The sequence below is a fragment of the Mustelus asterias genome, chromosome 11 (assembly GCF_964213995.1).
Source record: "Mustelus asterias chromosome 11, sMusAst1.hap1.1, whole genome shotgun sequence".
Lineage (NCBI taxonomy): Eukaryota > Metazoa > Chordata > Chondrichthyes > Carcharhiniformes > Triakidae > Mustelus > Mustelus asterias.
In genome coordinates, this window is record NC_135811.1 from 25,081,252 (window position 1) to 25,099,258 (window position 18,007).

Here is an 18,007-nt window from a genome sequence, read left to right on the forward strand (position 1 = left end):
GTGTGGGTTTCCTCCGGGTGCTCCGGTTTCCTCCCACAGTCCAAAGATGTGCGTGTTAGGTTGATTGGCCAGGTTTAAAAAAAAATTGCCCCTCGGAGTCCTGAGATGCGTAGGTTAGAGGGATTAGCGGGTAAATATGTGGGGGTAGGGCTTGGGTGGGATTGTGGTCGGTGCAGACTCAATGGGCCGAATGGCCTCCTTCTGCACTGTAGGATTTCTATGATTTCAAGTCCCAAGTGAGAAAACCATGGATGAGGGTTTCAGCAGCAGATGGGCTGAGGAAATGGCAGAATTGAGTGATCTTACAGAGGTGGAAGTAGGTAGTCTTGTTGGTACAGATGTGTTAGAACTTCATTTCGGAATCAAATATGGCACCAAGGTTGTGAACAGTGTATTTTATTTTAATGTAAAGTAAAGTTTATTTATTAGTCACAAGTAAGGCTTACATTAACATTGCAATGTAGTTATTGTGAAATTCCCCTAGTCGCCACAGTCTGGCACCTGTTCGGGTCAATACACCTAACCAGTACGTCTTTCAGAATGTGGGAGGAAACCGGAGCACCCGGAGGAATAGATCTTGATACATATTTTAATTAATATTAAATTTCTGTGATAAGGTGTTTTTCTTTCTTTTATTAGAATCATTCATTTATATGCAACCCTTTAAACAAATGAGCAGTGTACCTGAAATGAATTTCCTTTTGGACAATAAAGTGAATTGAATTTTAGTTTCAGACAGTTGCCATGGAGAGGGGTGGAGTTGATGGCTCGGTGTGGTGAACCATCGTTGGTTACCACTGTGGGGTTATTCTAATGTTGTTGTTGGGCTAGGGTGTTCACACTGTGGGGTTGTTATAATGTTGTTGTTGGGCTAGGGTGTTTACACTGTGGGATTAATATACCTGTGGTGGTTGCTGTTGTGGCACATCCCAGTCGGGCCCCGCCCCCTGGGAGAGGTATAAGACCCTCTGCTCGGGCGGGACCCCTCCAGTCTGGAATGGTGTACTCGTGTTTAAATAGTTCCATTGTTAGACAATAAAAGCCTTCAATTACAGAAGCCTTGTGTCTCGTGCTCGATTGTCGTGCATCAATTTTATTGTCTAACACGAAACTCTCGACAGAAAGGAGAGTATGGAACTAATGCTAAAGCCAGAGCATCTGACGCTGGATCCACGTGCGGTCGGCGCCTCTAACACCTTCGACCACTGGCTGAAGTGTTTCGAGGACTACCTGGCAGCCTCTGCAGCAGTCACCACGGATAACGACAGACTCCAGGTCCTCCATGCGAGGGTAAGCGACACTGTCTACCTCGCGATTCGTGCGGCCACCACTTACCCGAGGGCCCTCGAGCTTTTGAAAAAGCGATACACGAGACCTCCCAACGAGATCCACGCTCGTTACCTCCTCGCTACACGACGTCGGCAGTCGGGCGAAACCATGGAGGATTACGCCAATGAGCTCTTGCAGCTTGCCAGGGGCTGCGACTGCAAAGCTGTGTCGGCTGAGCAGTACATGTACGACCTCGCCCGAGATGCGTTTGTGGCAGGGGTAGGGTCTTCGTACATCCGGCTCAAGCTGTTGGAGAAGGGGAATCTCAACCTGACCCAAGCTATGGAGATGGCTGAAATGCTGGAGACGGCGTCGAAGAGCTTGGCCCTGTATCCGGAGGACCACGTGGAGGCACAAATCCCTCCTCGCCCCACGGGCTCGCGCTCCCATATCGACCCGACGACGGCAGCAGCCCCAGGCGGCCCGCGGTGCTACTTCTGCGGAGGAGCCAAGCATCCACGGCAACAGTGTCCTGCTAAAACGGTGGTCTGCAATCAATGCGGTAAAAAGGGGCACTACGCGAAAGTCTGCAGATCGAAGCCCAAGAACGGCAGTGCAGCCTGTGACCCTCCAGAACGGAGATCATCTCCATCGGCGTCGCAGTACCCACGAGGTCCGTCCACGTGCGAGCCCAGGACGACGCCATTGTGGCTGGCGGAGTCGGAGGAGGATGACCACCAGGAGTCGCTACGCTTGGCGCCCTCAACCATGTGCGATTCATGGGGGCGGCCATCTTGGTCGACGACGACCAGGAGCGACCAGCAGGGGTCCTCAGCGTCAACCTCGGCTGCCTGCAGTGACGTCCAAGGGCCAACGGTGGCGTCGATCACCCTGGACCAGGCTAAGCACCACAGGCTTGACTGTTCAATGATGAACATTAAGGTAAATGGTCGTACTGTTTATTGTCTGTTTGACAGCGGGAGCACCGAGAGTTTTATTCACCCTGACACTGCAAAGAGGTGTGGACTCCGGGTTCTACCTGCCAAACAGACAATTTCTATGACATCACGGTCCCGGTCTGTACCGATCCAAGGACGTTGTGTGGTAACTCTGAAAGCGCAGGGCACAATTTACGAGCGATACAGGCTCCTTGTGTTGCAGCATCTTTGCGCGCCAATTCTCCTCGGACTAAACTTTATGGTCCACATGAAGAGTGTGATCCTACAGTACGGTGGGCCACTCACTTCGCTGACAGTAGGGGATCAGCCGCAGCCTCCAAATTGTCCAAAGCGCCCCGCATGCAATCTTTCCACACTAAAGATCACCACACCCTCTTTATTTAAGAATCTGGTACCAGGCTGCAAGCCCATCGCTACTAAAAGTAGGCGTTACAGTGCTGAAGACCGGATCTTCATCAGATCTGAGGTTCAGCGACTCCTCAAAGAAGGGATCATACAGTCCAGCGTTAGTCCGTGGAGAGCACAGGTCGTGGTGGTTAAGAGCGGGAACAAACCCCGGATGGTCATCGACTACAGTCAGACCATTAATCGTTATACGCAGCTGGATGCATATCCTCTCCCGCGCATATCTGATATGGTCAATCAGATTGCGCAGTACCGGGTGTTCTCCACCATAGACCTTAAGTCCGCCTACCACCAACTCCCCATCCGCCCAGAGGACCGACATTACACGGCTTTTGAGGCGGATGGTCATCTGTATCAGTTTCTTAGGGTTCCATTTGGTGTCACCAATGGGGTCTCGGTCTTCCAGCGTGCTATGGACCGAATGGTGGACCAGAACGGGCTGCGGGCTACCTTCCCGTACCTGGATAATGTCACCATCTGCGGCCATGACCAGCAGGACCATGACACAAATCTCCAGAACTTTTTGCGCACTGCATCTCGCCTGAATCTGACCTACAACAGGGAGAAGTGTGTATTCCGTACGCGCCGGTTAGCCATCCTGGGATACGTAGTGGAAAACGGGGTCATTGGCCCCGATCCTGACCGTATGCTGAACTTCCCTTGCCCGCTAGCGCAAAAGCACTGAGGAGATGCCTAGGCTTCTTCTCCTATTATGCGCAGTGGGTCCCCAACTACGCAGACAAAGCCCGTCCGCTTATTAAGTCCACGACTTTTCCACTCACGCCAGAGGCCCAATTGGCCTTCAAGGCATTGAAAAGCGACATTGCGAAAGCCACGATGCATGCGGTGGATGAATCCATCCCTTTTCAGGTGGAAAGTGATGCATCTGATTTCGCCCTGGCCGCCACACTAAACCAGGCAGGCAGGCCCGTCGCGTTTTTTTCCCGCACCCTTCAAGGTCCCGAAATTCGGCATTCAGCGGTGGAAAAGGAGGCCCAGGCTATTGTGGAGGCCGTCAGACACTGGCGCCATTACCTGGCAGGGAAGCGGTTTACCCTGATCACGGACCAGCGGTCCGTGGCGTTTATGTTCAATAATACGCAGAGGGGCAAGATCAAGAATGACAAGATCTTGCGGTGGAGAATTGAGCTCTCCACCTATAATTACGATATTATGTATCGTCCAGGGAAACTCAATGAGCCCTCGGATGCCCTCTCGCACGGAACATGCGCTACTATGCAGGAGGACCGCTTGAACGCCCTCCATAATGACCTGTGCCATCCTGGGGTCACTCGGCTCTACCACTTCATCAAAGCCCGCAACCTGCCTTACTCGGTGGAGGATGTCAGGTCAGTAACGAGGAGCTGTCGGATTTGCGCGGAATGCAAACCGCACTTTTACCGACCTGACCGGGCACATTTGGTCAAGGCCACTCGCCCCTTCGAGAGGCTGAGTGTGGATTTTAAGGGCCCCCTTCCCTCAACAGACCGGAACGTGTACTTTCTTAACATCATAGACGAGTACTCCCGGTTCCCGTTTGTTGTCCCCTGTGCGGACACGTCGACTGCCACGGTGATCAAGGCATTCCGTGATCTTTTTACCCTGTTCGGGTACCCCTGCTATATACATAGCGACAGGGGCTCATCGTTCATGAGTAACGACTTGAGGCAATTCCTGCTCTCATACGGGATTGCCTCTAGTAGAACCACGAGTTACAACCCTAGGGGCAACGGACAGGTGGAGAGAGAGAATGCTACAGTCTGGAAGGCTGTCCTATTGGCGCTGAAGTCCAAAGGCCTTCCAGTCTCCCATTGGCAGGAGGTCCTCCCAAATGCGCTTCACTCCATTCGCTCCCTCCTGTGTACGGCAACCAATGCTACTCCCCACGAGAGGATGTTCTCATTCCCTCGGAAGTCGTCCTCGGGGATATCTTTGCCAGCCTGGTTGACGTACCCAGGACCCGTCCTTCTGCGGCGACATGTAAGGGCCTGCAAGTCCGACCCCTTGGTCGAACCGGTCCACCTCCTCCACGCCAACCCTCAGTATGCCTATGTGGCATATCCTGACGGGCGAGAGGACACAGTCTCGATCCGAGACCTGGCGCCTGCAGGGGACGTAGCAACTCCTGTCGCTCCCATACCCCCAGTCACGAATCCCCTATCACTTATTTCTCCCCCGGACGTGGCGCGGTCAGCACCGGGACCAGTGCATAACAGTTATACTCCACTGTACAGCTTGCCTGAGACTCGGAGATCGGCGCCATCGCAGAAGGTACCGGGATCCCCTGCACTACCGCTTCATCAGGGTCAACCGGCCCGTGAGTCCTCGAGGGGACAGCCGGACGCTGTTTTGGAGAGAACGCCACCGCAAGCACCTGCTCCGGTGTCACAGCCGGTATTGAGGAGGTCACAACGACGGTGCGGTCCTCCAGACCGTCTGGACTTGTAGATTTTTTTGTATATATAGTCTGTTTTCGCACCCCGCCGGCCTTTGTTCTCAAAGGAGGGGTGAATGTGGTGAACCATCGTTGGTTACCACTGTGGGGTTATTCTAATGTTGTTGTTGGGCTAGGGTGTTCACACTGTGGGGTTGTTATAATGTTGTTGTTGGGCTAGGGTGTTTACACTGTGGGATTAATATACCTGTGGTGGTTGCTGTTGTGGCACATCCCAGTCGGGCCCCGCCCCCTGGGAGAGGTATAAGACCCTCTGCTCGGGCGGGACCCCTCCAGTCTGGAATGGTGTACTCGTGTTTAAATAGTTCCATTGTTAGACAATAAAAGCCTTCAATTACAGAAGCCTTGTGTCTTGTGCTCGATTGTCGTGCATCACTCGGGAACAGGGTTTGTGGTGGGGACCAATGGCTTCAGCCTTCCTAATTTAAATTGGAGGGAATATCTGCTCACTCAGTACTGGATCTTGGACAAGCATTCTGCCTGTTTATAGACGGTGGACTCATTGAGAAAAGTCACTTGTGAAAACTGATGTCTTTCCACATGATGTCTCTGAGGGGCAGCATGTGGATGAGAATTGAGGGGGGTGGTCAAGGGTAGATCCTTAGAGGGGCACCAGAGGTAATCATCAACTGAAGTTCTGTGGAAGGATCATTCAGACCGGAAACGTTAACTGTGTTTCTCTCTCCACAGATGCTGCCAGAACTGCTGAGTTTATCCAGCATTTTCTGTTTTGATTTCAGATTTCCATCATCCGCAGTGTTTTGCTTTTAATTAATTATGGATAACTTGACATAAAAGCTGGGAGGAGATGAGAAGAAATATTTTTATGATCTTACCTGAAAGGATGATGGAAGCAAATTCAATAGTAGTCTTCCAACAGGATTTGGACAGATACTTGAAAATGACAGGAATTGCAGGCCTATGGGGAAATGGCAAGGGAGTGAGGCTGTGTGGTGACGCTTTCAGAGATCTGGTACAGATGCCACTGTGATATATGGTTCTGACCTTGCTTCCCTATACTTGGAAACTTTGGACCGCTAGCCTATTCATCTTCTTCAAGCTCCAAATGGTCTATTCGCAGTCATTTCCAAACTTCATATTTCTTTTCAAAATGTAAACAATAACAGATGTTTCTTCAGCATTGCCTCTCAAGAAATTGATGTTTGGCTATCCCCATCTTAAATGGTGAAGGGGCGGCATGCTGGCACAATGGTTAGCATTGCTGCCTCACAGCACCAGGGAACCGGGTTCAATTCCGCCCTTGGGTCACTGTCTCTGTGGAGTTTGCACGTTCTCCCATGTCTGCGTGGGTTTCCTCCGTGTGCTCCGGTTTCCTCCCACAGTCCAAAGATGTGCGGGTTAGGTGGATTGACCATGGTAAATTGCCACTTAGTTTCAGGGGGACTAGCAGGGTAATTACACAAGTTTACAGGATAGGGCCTGGGTGGGATTGTGGTCGGTGCAGACTCAATGGGCCAAATGGCCTCCTTCTGCACTGTAGGGATTCTATGATTCTAAGTGCTATCAGGTAGCTCAGTCTCTGCTAGCCTGAGTCAGGGTCAGCTAGTTGGCATATAATCTGGTCCAGTACGCATCTTGTCATCTTCCTAATTATTCACTCCTGCTGAAAAAGTGCAGCGGTGTTAATCGAGCGATGTAAATATAAAAATAGATAAATGAAATATAAGGCAGTAAACTTCCTAAGGAGTTTGGATGACATCGGACAATGAAATTGAAGTCAGCTGAGTGCCACAATTAGATCATAACCTTTAAATTACCATCTGCGATTCCGTATTAAAAATAATGTAGCATATACACTGGAGATGTTATTCAATTGGTTTGTATTTCTTAACATTTTAACTCGAGGTTTTTTTTTAGCGTGTGTAGTAAGTTTACTGGTAAAGTTGTGTGATATAATGGAGATAAGATCATTAAAATCATTACAATTAGTCCTTTGAGAAATAATTTAAGCTTGATCTATGTGCAGCATAAGATTATTTTAGACACTTGGGCAAGAAAAGTGACTCCCCACATTCTGATGACATCAAAAACCACAATGTAGATGTAGCTTAAATAGATTATAGATGTCATTTGAATTTCAATGTTAAATAACAACTTTATTAATCACTTAGGAACATATAGAAACAGGATTAGTCCATTTAGCCTGTTGAGCCTGTTTCATCATTTGACGAGGTCACGGTTGATCGGGTAATTACATATAGCTATCTTTACCTCATTCCCTTCAGACATATAGCTAACAAAAATCCATCTCAGATTTAAAATTAACAATTGATCTCTCATGAATTGTTATTTGAAAGTTGCAACCTGGGACCATTCTTTATGGTGAAGTCTTCCTTAATTTCAATCCTGAAAGAAAAACAGAAAAGGCTGGAAAATCTCAGGTCTGACAGGAATGAGATGGAGAATCTGGTGAACTGGTGCAGCGACAATAATCTCTCCCTCAATGTCAACAAAATGAAGGAGATTGTCATCGACTTCAGGAAGCGTAAAGGAGAACATGCCCCTGTCTACATCAATGAGGACGAAGTAGAAAGGGTCGAGAGCTTCAAGTTTTTAGGTGTCCAGATCACCAACAACCTGTCCTGGTCCCCCCATGACGACACTATAGTTAAGAAAGCCCACCAACACCTCTACTTTCTCAGAAGACTAAGGAAATTTCGCATGTCAGCTACGACTCTCTCCAACTTCTGCAGATGCACTATAGAAAGCACTCTTTCTGGTTGTATCACAGCTTGGTATCGCTCCTGCTCTGTCCAAGACCACAAGAAACTACAAAAGGTCATGAATGTAGCCCAATCCATCACGCAACCCAGCCTCCCATCCATTGACTCTGTCTACACTTCCTGCTGCATTGGCAAAGCAGCCAGCATAATTAAGGACCCCACGCACCCCGGACATTTTCCCTTCCACCTTCTTCTGTCAGGAAAAAGATACAAACGTCTGAGGTCACGTACCAACCGATTCAGGAACAGCTTCTTCCCTGCTGCTGTCAGACTTTTGAATGGACTTGCCTTGCATTAGTTGATCTTTCTCTACACCCTAGCTATAACGGTAATACTACATTCTGCACTCTCTCATTTCCTTCTCTATGAACGGTATGCTTTGTCTGTATAGCGCGCAAGAAACCCTGTATGCATCATGTGAAATGTGACAATAATAAATCAAATCAAATCAAAACAGCAAATGGGGTGAGAGGCTAATGTTTTGAATCTGGAAGACACTTTGTCACAAAGAAACATTAACTCTGTCCTCTCTCTACAGATGCTGTCAGACCTGCTGAGATTTTCCAGCATTTTCTGTTTTTCTTTCAGATTCCAGCATCCACAGTATTTTGCTTCAATCTTGAAAGGTTTGACTCTAATTTTTTGACTAATTTCTCTTGTCCTATTCTCCACAAACAATGAAATAGTTTCACCCTACCCACTCTCTTTCTTTGTATCCTGGATATTTCCTGAAAACTTTGTTCAAATCACTTTTTGACTGTGTCTAAATTCCAAGGAATAGTTTGTGTAATATTGTAATTTAACCCTTGGAGTCCAGGTATCACTGTGGTAAATCTCCAATAGATTATTTCTAAGATGTAGTGCCCAGAACAGCTAGCGGTGCTCCAGATGTGGCCTAACCAGAGCTTTGTACAGACAAAGCATGATTCCTGTGGATATAAAGGTAGCATGCCATTAGCTTTTTTGATTATTCTCTGTCTTGACATTTTCATGATCTATGTACCTAGATTCCTATTTCTCTATGAATCTCCATTATTTTTAACTTTTCACCATTTACAAAGTACCCTGTTCTACCCTTTTTAGGTCAAAAGTGGATGACCTCATATTTGCCTAGATTGAAATCCGTTTGCCAGTTTTCAACATTGACTTAATTATCAATATATCTTTGTAATTTTATGCTTCCATCTACATTGTTTACAATGATGCCTGTCTCTGTACCATCAGCAACTTTGGATATGTGTCACTCTATCCCATCTCTAAGGCCTGAATTTTCCGGAGAGTTTACGGGGAATGTATCCCCTCCAACTCAAACAGTGCAATGTTATGCTCAAATGAGCATTGATTGGCAGCAGACAGGACTTATGTCCGCACCTGGAAGGAAGTCCCACCATTGGAAGCTGCTGGCTAAATGATTTGGCTGACAGCTCCCCAGCCCCTCCAAGCAGAGTGCTGCAGCAGCTGGAAAAGACTAAGTTTTGGGAGCCGGTGTGAAGGTATGTGCAAGGGTCCCCGGGAAAGGAGGTGTTGGGAAGGGGGCAAGTGGGTAATTAAAGGTCAGGCTAGGGGTGTGGGGAGGGGTGGTCCAAAGTTGCCTGGTCCATGAGGAGAGGGCACCCCCATTCATAAAAGCATTTCCAACGGAGACAACCCACCTTCCTGCCCGAGATTGAGTTTCTTACTCGATCTATAGGCTTGCTGCCCACCAGCCTATAAATTTAAAAATCGTTTACTCTATTCTTAAAGTTACAAATCTAATGCACAGCGTGGCCAGGGCAAGCCCTTAATCCAGCACTTTGTTTGCTCCAGAAAACAATTCAAATTCAGACTGAATCCAATTCACAGCCTCCACAAGAGAGACATACTAGATCCAAGCTGTCAAGATAAGGCATTGCACCAAATCTTGGGCCTGATCTGATGCTTGATCCTAGCCAAAAGGAGAAAAGGCCCTTAAATGGTCATTAAGTGGCATCAAAACCTGCCAGGAGGAAGGGCAGGAGTGGAGGGAGGTGGGTGTGGTGTTAATGTAAGATTTAGACCAAAGTCATTAATAAATACAGGTTGAAGAGTGAACCACACTAACATGGCAGAAGATATTGAACTGTTCAATTGGTTAACCAATTGGTGGTGATGAAATCACTTCAGAATATAAATGACAAACATTCTGAAAACAAAATAAAACACAAAGAAGACATGTCCTTTTGGTTTTTAAAATTAGCAATAGGCTATCGAGTTGTTGGCAGTAGTTTTATTCGTTTCACACCTCTTTGCTCTGACCAATGGCATGGTGCAAGGTGGATGTCCATTGTTGTTCACAACTGTCTGATTAATAATACCACAAGAATAATTATTGTAAGTTTATGATACTATCCATCTGAGTTGGGATTCTTGTTGAAGTTGTACAAGACATTGGTAAGGCCACACTTAGAATACTGTGTACAGTTCTGGTCACCCGATTATAGAAAGGATACTATTAAGCTAGAAAGAGTGCAGAAAAGATTTACTAGACTGCTACTGGGACTTGATGGTTTCAGTTTTAAGGAGAGGCTGTGTGGTCTGGAACTTTTTTCTGGAGTGTAGGAGGCATAGAGGTGATCTTGTAGAGGTCTATAAAATAATGAGGGGCATAGATCAGTTAGATGGTCAATATGTTTTCCCAAAGGTAGGGGAGTCTAAAACTAGAGGGCATAGGTTTAAGGTGAGAGGGGAGAGATACAAAAGGGTCCAGAGGGGCAATTTTTTCACACACAGGGTGGTGAGTGTCTGGAACAAGCTGCTAGAGGTAGTAGTAGAGGCGGGTACAATTTTATCTTTTAAAAAGCATTTAGACAGTTACAGGGGTAAAAATGGGTATAGAGGGATATGGGCCAAATGCAGGCAATTGGGACTCGCTTAGGGGTTGGAAAAGGGGCTGCATGGACAAGTTGGGCCAAAGGGCCTGATTCCATGCTGTAAACGTCTAACCAAAAAGACGGCTATATTAATGAATTGATTTACAATGCACACTCACTTTTTATTTAAAGAAATTCCAATGAACATCATCACATAGTTCAGTTTGAGTCACTAAAGCAATGAGGAAAAATATTTTGTGACATTGGTGTGTTTCAAAATTTAGCTTTCCAAAGCTTTTATTGTCGAGTTGATGAAATGTTGTCAGTTCCCTTTTACCTTGTGGCTGACGTCAGGGTGCATTGAGTAGAGTATTGCTGCCTCCCTATTTTTGGGACATGGAGACATTCAAGCACCAGTCACCCTCTAAAGTTAAACCTGGGCACAACTGGCAAAGCAAGCCATGATGATGGCTGGTGATTGACAGCCAGTTCAACCACAGCCCAGCCTTGCTCTGGGGCCCATCTCCCAGTCACGGGAGACTTGAACCAATGGTGGCGGAGCAGAGGCGGGACTTGCCGATAGCTGTGAGATGAAGGGGGCTGACTGCTTGTGGCAGGTTCTAGTCCAGGAGAGGGAGATAACCAGGTTTTAGGAGGGAACGGGTAGAGACAGCTCAAAGAGGGAGAAAAATAAAACAACCTTTCGCTATTTTCTAACACGAAAAGAACGAAAAATGAATATACCGTGTGCTCGTTGTGGCTTTGGCGTTTATCCCGCTGAGAAAGTAGTTTGTATTGACCAGGTGAGTAATGCAGAAAGTTTATTAAAAGGCCAGCTTTTCTGAAATGTTTTTAAAATTGACGATGTAATAGTTAATTTAACAATCGAACAGTTAATAACTTGTTTATTTTGCTATCCATAGACATGGCACAAATCTTGTTTTCACTGTGAGGTCTGCAAAATGATCTTAACTGTCAACAATTTTATCAGTCACCAGAAGAAACCTTATTGTCAGGCGTAAGTCATTTAAACATTAACGACAACTTCGCGGGACCATTCCCATTAGAGGGCTTTTATATCTCAGTTAATATTAAATATTAAACCTTAAATATGTACAAATCGTTATTAAGTATTGCTTCTGTTTTGCTGTGTACGTACACTGGAAGTACCCTGGGCCTAATTTTAGATTTCCAGATTTATATACCATGAAAGTTGTTGACATGATTCGCAGTGAGAGTGGACTGTATGATTAAAGAACTTTGTCTGCAAAGTCCTGGTGGGATTGATAGAAAATTCAACCAATTACCTTTGTGTAAATCAGTGACACATGTTTTATTTCAATTCGCAGCCACAACCCCAAAGTTAACAAATTCACCAGTATACTCGATACACCCCTGAACCTGAACGTAAAGAAACAAAGCGAGTCCAGTGAGGTGGGTAAGCAAGCAACACTAGAAAGGGACGATTAACCACATAAATTGTATCTCCAAAAGATCATCGGAAAGGCCAGTCGACTAAGCAATCCGGAGTTAGTCACTCGATCAGTTGTCTTTTTTTAAAAGTCCAATCCTATTCCAAGACTATTCCAATCCTTGTAATAAATCGGCCGTTTCACCCATCATTAATGAACGCCTTTGACACGTTTTTGCAGTACATTCCGTAAACTTCCTCTTAAATTTTGGTGACAACCAAGCTTTGGAATGAATGCTGTGTTACGGCAGCATCTATTTCTGGACAGCAACTGCGATGTGACACCTCACTGCTTGTGCTTCGACTTCATGTGGAGGTTAAAATTATAGTCTTGAGGATTGCTTCCCGTCCAGCTCTCTTCCCACCCCCCTCCCCGCCGTCCACCGCTATATTCTGTTGCTTTCAATCACAAGTCATAAACTGGTCCAAACAAAACTTGCATGACATTTCCTATTAAACTGACCCTGATTAAGCCGATCTTAGAGTGTGCAAATTGGATAATAAAGAAAAAACATTGCTTTATTTGCTCAGCCAGATACAACGGATTTCCAGATTTACATAAGATGGATGTTTTACTATTATAATTATATTTGCATGGCAGTGATTGTTACTCTCTATCCGTTAGCTTGATGTTTATTAAGAATTCTTTTTCTTAAATCCTAATGTAATAATTGTGTTTTAGTTTTGTTTTGCTGCATTTAATTTTTTCAATATTTTGGTATAATTTGTACTTCATCAGCACGAACATTTTTATTTTTTTACTTTGTATAGGAGTTTAACAGATATAAACCATTCCCCTTTAGTGTTCTTGAAATGCCTAAGTTTTATTTGTGCCAACTTGAGAAAAAAAACCAAGAAATCTAACATGTTATTCTATCCATCTCGCATCCTGATTGATACCAGTAACTGAATATGTTAGAGGTTGGTTAGCTCAGTTGGCTGGATGGCTCACGTGCGGTGCAGAATAATACCAACAGTGTGAATTCAATCCTGGCAAGGCGACAGTAGTTCTTAGGGCCTTACCTTACCCCATGGTGTCAGAGCATGAGCCGTGATTAGCAACCCTTGGACAACAAGGATGCTGTCTGGAGGGAGGGTGGAAAATGCTGTCATGACAGAATGAACTGTGGATTTAACAGAACGTAAATTATGATATTAGAGCATAGTGTTTCTTTTGAAAAATAATATTTTCTGAATTCTAACCTGCAACTTTTTATTCATAAAGACAAGTGACTGCACAGTGTTGAATACTATGGGCATGAGATCCATTTTAATGGAGATAAAGTTACGACACTTCATTTTTCAACAGTTGATAAATTAACTTTAAAGTCAAAGTGAATATAACTACTGATAGCAATTCTTTAATTACACTGTTTAACCCAATCTTTCTTTAATATATTTATTGCTGCTTGCTGCTCTGCAGTGCCAATATTTGGACTTCCTGGGATACCATGATGCACTTATTGTGTTGATAAGATGGACAAAATGATGCTGCCCCTAATGACTCTGTTTTTCTGTAAAGCCAGTTCATCTTTCCTCATCCAGTTTGATAGCATTATCATCTGAGGAGGGGAATTTAACAAATACTTTGAGAAGCTAGTGATATAATTTTCCTATTGCCCTCGATGTGAAACTATCTCACTTTGAGCTTGTCTGACTTCTTCACGCAGAGGGTGGTGCGTTTATGGAATGAGCTGCCAGAGAAAGTGGTTGAGGCAGGTTCAATAGCAACATTTAGAAAGCATTTGGATAAGTGCATAGATGGGAAAGGATTTGAGGGATATGGGCCAAATGCAGGCAATTGAGACTAGCTGGGAGGGCACCATGGTTGGTATGGACCGGTTGGGCTGAAAGGCCTGTTTTTCGTGTGTATTGCTCAGTTACTCTATTATTCTATGACTAGACAAAGAACAATGCACGATAATCATGTATAGATACTTCAGTAAAAAGGATGGGAAAAATGAAGAGAAAGTTATATAGTGAATGAGACAATCATGTCATTACTGTCGCTTTGATCCCTCCAAGTACTGCAGTACGTTCTAAAATTCAACATCATAAAATGTCCACTGAAATTTTGCACTTAGATTAAGTACCGTGAAGAAGCCGAAAAATTCAAATCAGTTTTTCATTGGGATATAAAGTCGAAGCAACTGGAACATGCCTGCACGGTTGGGCGACTTGCGAGTAAGGTAAGCAGCCTCAAGGTCTTGTGTAATAAAATGCAGCATGCAACACAATTGATGCTTAATTACGTTATGGCCCTGAGATTCCATGGGAATTCAGACTTCTGCCATAACTTTGGTTGGAAGCCATGACAACTGTCATCAAATAGATTCTGATTTGAACTTGTGGGGCGGAATCTCTGCCCATCCTTTACAATATTACATCCTTTACAAGCCATCAGTATAAGAGATCGAGTGTGGTAGGGGGCAATGGCTTGGTGCTCCCATATCTCAAATATTTTCTGAAACCTTGTGTATGTCCTGATGAGATCAGGAAGGGCAGATGTGAGGCCCTTTTTGGTCAGTAGCTGGGTTATGCTGAGAAGCTCCTAAACTGAGGGCCTCCAAATCACGCAGCAAGCCTTTGCAGAGTCAATGGCAGACATATGGGCAGGTACATTTTTTAAGTTTAAATTTATTTGTTAGTGTCACTAGTAGGCTTACATTAACATTGCAATGAAGATACAGTGAAAATCCCCTAGTCGCCACACTATGGCACTCATTCAGGTACACTGAGGGAGAATTTAGCATGGCCAATGTACCTAACCAGCATGTCTTTCGGACTGTGGGAAGAAACCCAGAGCACCTGGAGGAAACGCACGCAAACATGGGGAGAACGTGCAGACTCTGCACAGACAGTGACCCAAGCTGGGAATCGAGCCTGGGTCCCTGGCGCTGTGAGGCACCAGTGCTAACCACTGTGCCACCGTGCTGCCTACATCTCAATGGATCTTCAGGCCCTCTGCAGTCAGTGGAAGTAAACACTGGAAGAAATGTAAAGCGGGTTGCTGACTTGTGATCACAGTAAATTTACATGTAGCATTTTTAATGACAAGTTTGATTTAAAAAAATAACATTATGGTTTAGGTAAGGTTATCCTGCCTCTGTGGTATGAAAGACAATAATTGAATGGGACCACTATAGTTTTCTGTTACTTGCTCCATTCAAGAAAGTTTCCCTTCTTACCTCTCTGTGATTTCCCTTTTAAATATAAACAAATAAGTTCCATCATTGAACTCAAATGCTCTGGTTTTCAGGTGCAGTATACTAAAGCATGGGATGAAGCAAAGGAATCATATCACCTTCCACCAGATATGCCCTCTATTCTTCAAGCACAGAAAAATATGGAACTTGTCAGCAAGGTAGCATGTGACCACTTTCTCTTGTTTTCTTTAACTGTAGTTTATTATTTATTTTGCCTGTTTCAAAATTATGCTTAACGTGATGACAGAACACCTCTGTACTTTATTCAAGTGGGACTCCCATTTTTAACATTACAGCATGCTTACAAGGCTGCCTATGAAGAGGACAAAAGTTGGTATTCTGCTTGTGTTACAAACCCAGAGCTTGTACGAGTTGCCCAGGCCCAAAAAGCGATCAGTGACGTAAGTGAACGGAGACCAAGTTAGCTTAAATTTTCAATGGTAAATGGTTTGATTGTTTAATTAATAAGTTGTTGACAATATCATGCGTAGCTGCAACGTGTGTTGTGCATTTGATAAAGTTACCTCAGTAGCCTACAGATCTGACCTGTATCATCCTGGGAGGCAATCAGTAAGTGCCAGTCACTTACACACACTGAGGGAGGGAAATTGGGAGTTGTCATCTCCAGACTTATCTCATACATTTCCAAGAAACCCATTCAAAATGACATTGGGAGAGGCATAGAATCATTTGGCTCACCATTTCGACTCGAATGGTGCGTGTCACAGGCAAACTCAAGAAAAAGAAATGCAAAAGCAAAGAATTTTTAAAAGCAACCAGCCCTCAAAATTAATGGAAACGAATTATTTTATGTTGTTAAATCCTTCAAAGTATTGTTGGACACGTGTAAATTTGTATCTAAGTATTGATTTTACTTGGATTAATTGCGTAAGAGTTTAAAGGTGGTTATGGAGTTCAAGTCACATCATAGGTCTCTGCAAGTTAACAAGATGCAGCTTATAATTGCCGGGACTTTGAAATGGAAACTTGATGAGGTATACATTGTTAAAACATTTCACTTCAGAAACTGTTTGAGCATATGATGTTGCAGTTATATAGAACGTTGGTTAGGCCACATTTGGAATACTGCGTCCAGTTCTGGTCACCGCACTACCAGAAGGATGTGGAGGCTTTGGAGAGAGTGCAGAAAAGGTTTACCAGGATGTTGCCTGGTATGGAGGGTAGTAGCTATGAGGAGAGATTGGGTAAACTAGGGTTGTTCTCCCTGGAAAGACGGAGGTTGAGGGGTGACCAAATAGAAGTTTATAAAATTATGAAGGGCATAGATAGGATGAACAGTTGGAAGCTTTTTCCCAGGTCAGAAATGACAAACACAAGGGGTCACAAGTTCAAGGTAAGGGGGGCAAGGTTCAGTACAGATATGCGGGGGACGTATTTTACACAGAGGGTGGTGGGGGCCTGGAATGCACTGCCAAGCAAGGTGGTTGAGGCAGACACACTAGGATCATTTAAGACTTATCTAGATAGCCACACGAACAGACTGGGAATAGAGGGATACAAACGGATGGTCTAGTTAGGAACACATGATCGGTGCAGGTTTGGAGGGCCGAAGGGCCTGTTCCTGTGCTGTATTGTTCTTTGTTCTTTGTTTTGAGAAGTTCGGCATTTGAGATTTGAGGGGAAGACTCATTGGGTTCGATAGAAAATTAGCTAGCTGAAAACAGGCTCTACAAGCAGCAAGCTGAGGCTGCTACATCTAAAACAAAGAATTGCATGACTTTAATTATGATGCCTCGCTGGGAGCACGAAAAATCAATCATACTGGCATGGAATTGGCAAAGTCAGAGATTTTCTATCAGGTTATTTTATACTCCAGGAACTGACATGCTTTCAGATATTGGGCTGGAATTTACAGTCCCTGCTGGGTGTGTTTTTGGCATGGTGGCAGATAAAAGAATGAAAGGTGCCCAGCATCAAGGAGCTGGAGTCAATGGGAATCAGGACAAAGCCAAACCACAAATGAAGGTGGTTGTGGTGATGGGATGTCAATCATCTCAGTTCCAGGACATCACTGCAGGAGTTCCTCAGAATAGTGTCCTCAGCCCAACCATTTCCAGCTGCTTCACCAATGAGCTTCCTTCCATCAGGAATGTGGATGTTTGCTCATGACTCCACAATGTTCAACATCATGTATGACTCATCAGATACTGAAGCAATCCGGTTCTGGTTAAAGTTAGGAGAATTATGCAGGCTCTGAAAGCTCTATATCACTCTGAAAACTGCAAAGCTGTCTACACTTATTATAGCAAGTATATTTGTGATTGGTAACTATATTTAAAGTGGCCTTTAAGTCTGTAAGAGGAATGTTGCTTATTTGGAACTGGAACAGTCATAAGCTAGAAAATAAAGTTGCTTCCTTTCATTTTTAAATATTGTTCAACTGTTCATAGTTAAGTTGCTTCATTATTTAGAGTTAGATTTAAACTCTGTTATTAAATAAAGTTTGTTTCACTATAAAGATCCCAAGTTTGTCAGCGGAATTACTCCTGGAAGGGAACATCCTATCTTCACATTTATGCCAAAATAGCAAAATTGTTGGGGTCTAGTCTAGCTTCACAATATAATTTGAGGTTCTGGCCTGGGATCCTAACACTTGACACTGTTGGGGACAAAGCAACCTGCTTGCTTGCTATTCCTTCCACAGATATT

At 44.6% G+C, this 18,007-nt stretch overlaps 1 protein-coding gene across 2 annotated transcripts in view; it reads left to right on the forward strand.

Moving 5' to 3' along the window:
* The first annotated feature begins 11,250 nt into the window (after positions 1-11,250).
* nrap (nebulin-related anchoring protein) overlaps positions 11,251-18,007 on the forward strand; it is a 114,444-nt gene continuing 107,687 nt past the window's right edge. For both annotated transcript variants that reach the window (XM_078223276.1, XM_078223277.1), the window contains exons 1-6: positions 11,251-11,463; positions 11,584-11,678; positions 12,010-12,094; positions 14,216-14,320; positions 15,391-15,495; positions 15,634-15,738. In XM_078223276.1, coding sequence (XP_078079402.1) covers positions 11,395-11,463; positions 11,584-11,678; positions 12,010-12,094; positions 14,216-14,320; positions 15,391-15,495; positions 15,634-15,738 — 564 coding nt within the window. In that variant the 5' untranslated portion in view covers positions 11,251-11,394. The remainder of the gene's footprint in view (positions 11,464-11,583; positions 11,679-12,009; positions 12,095-14,215; positions 14,321-15,390; positions 15,496-15,633; positions 15,739-18,007) is intronic.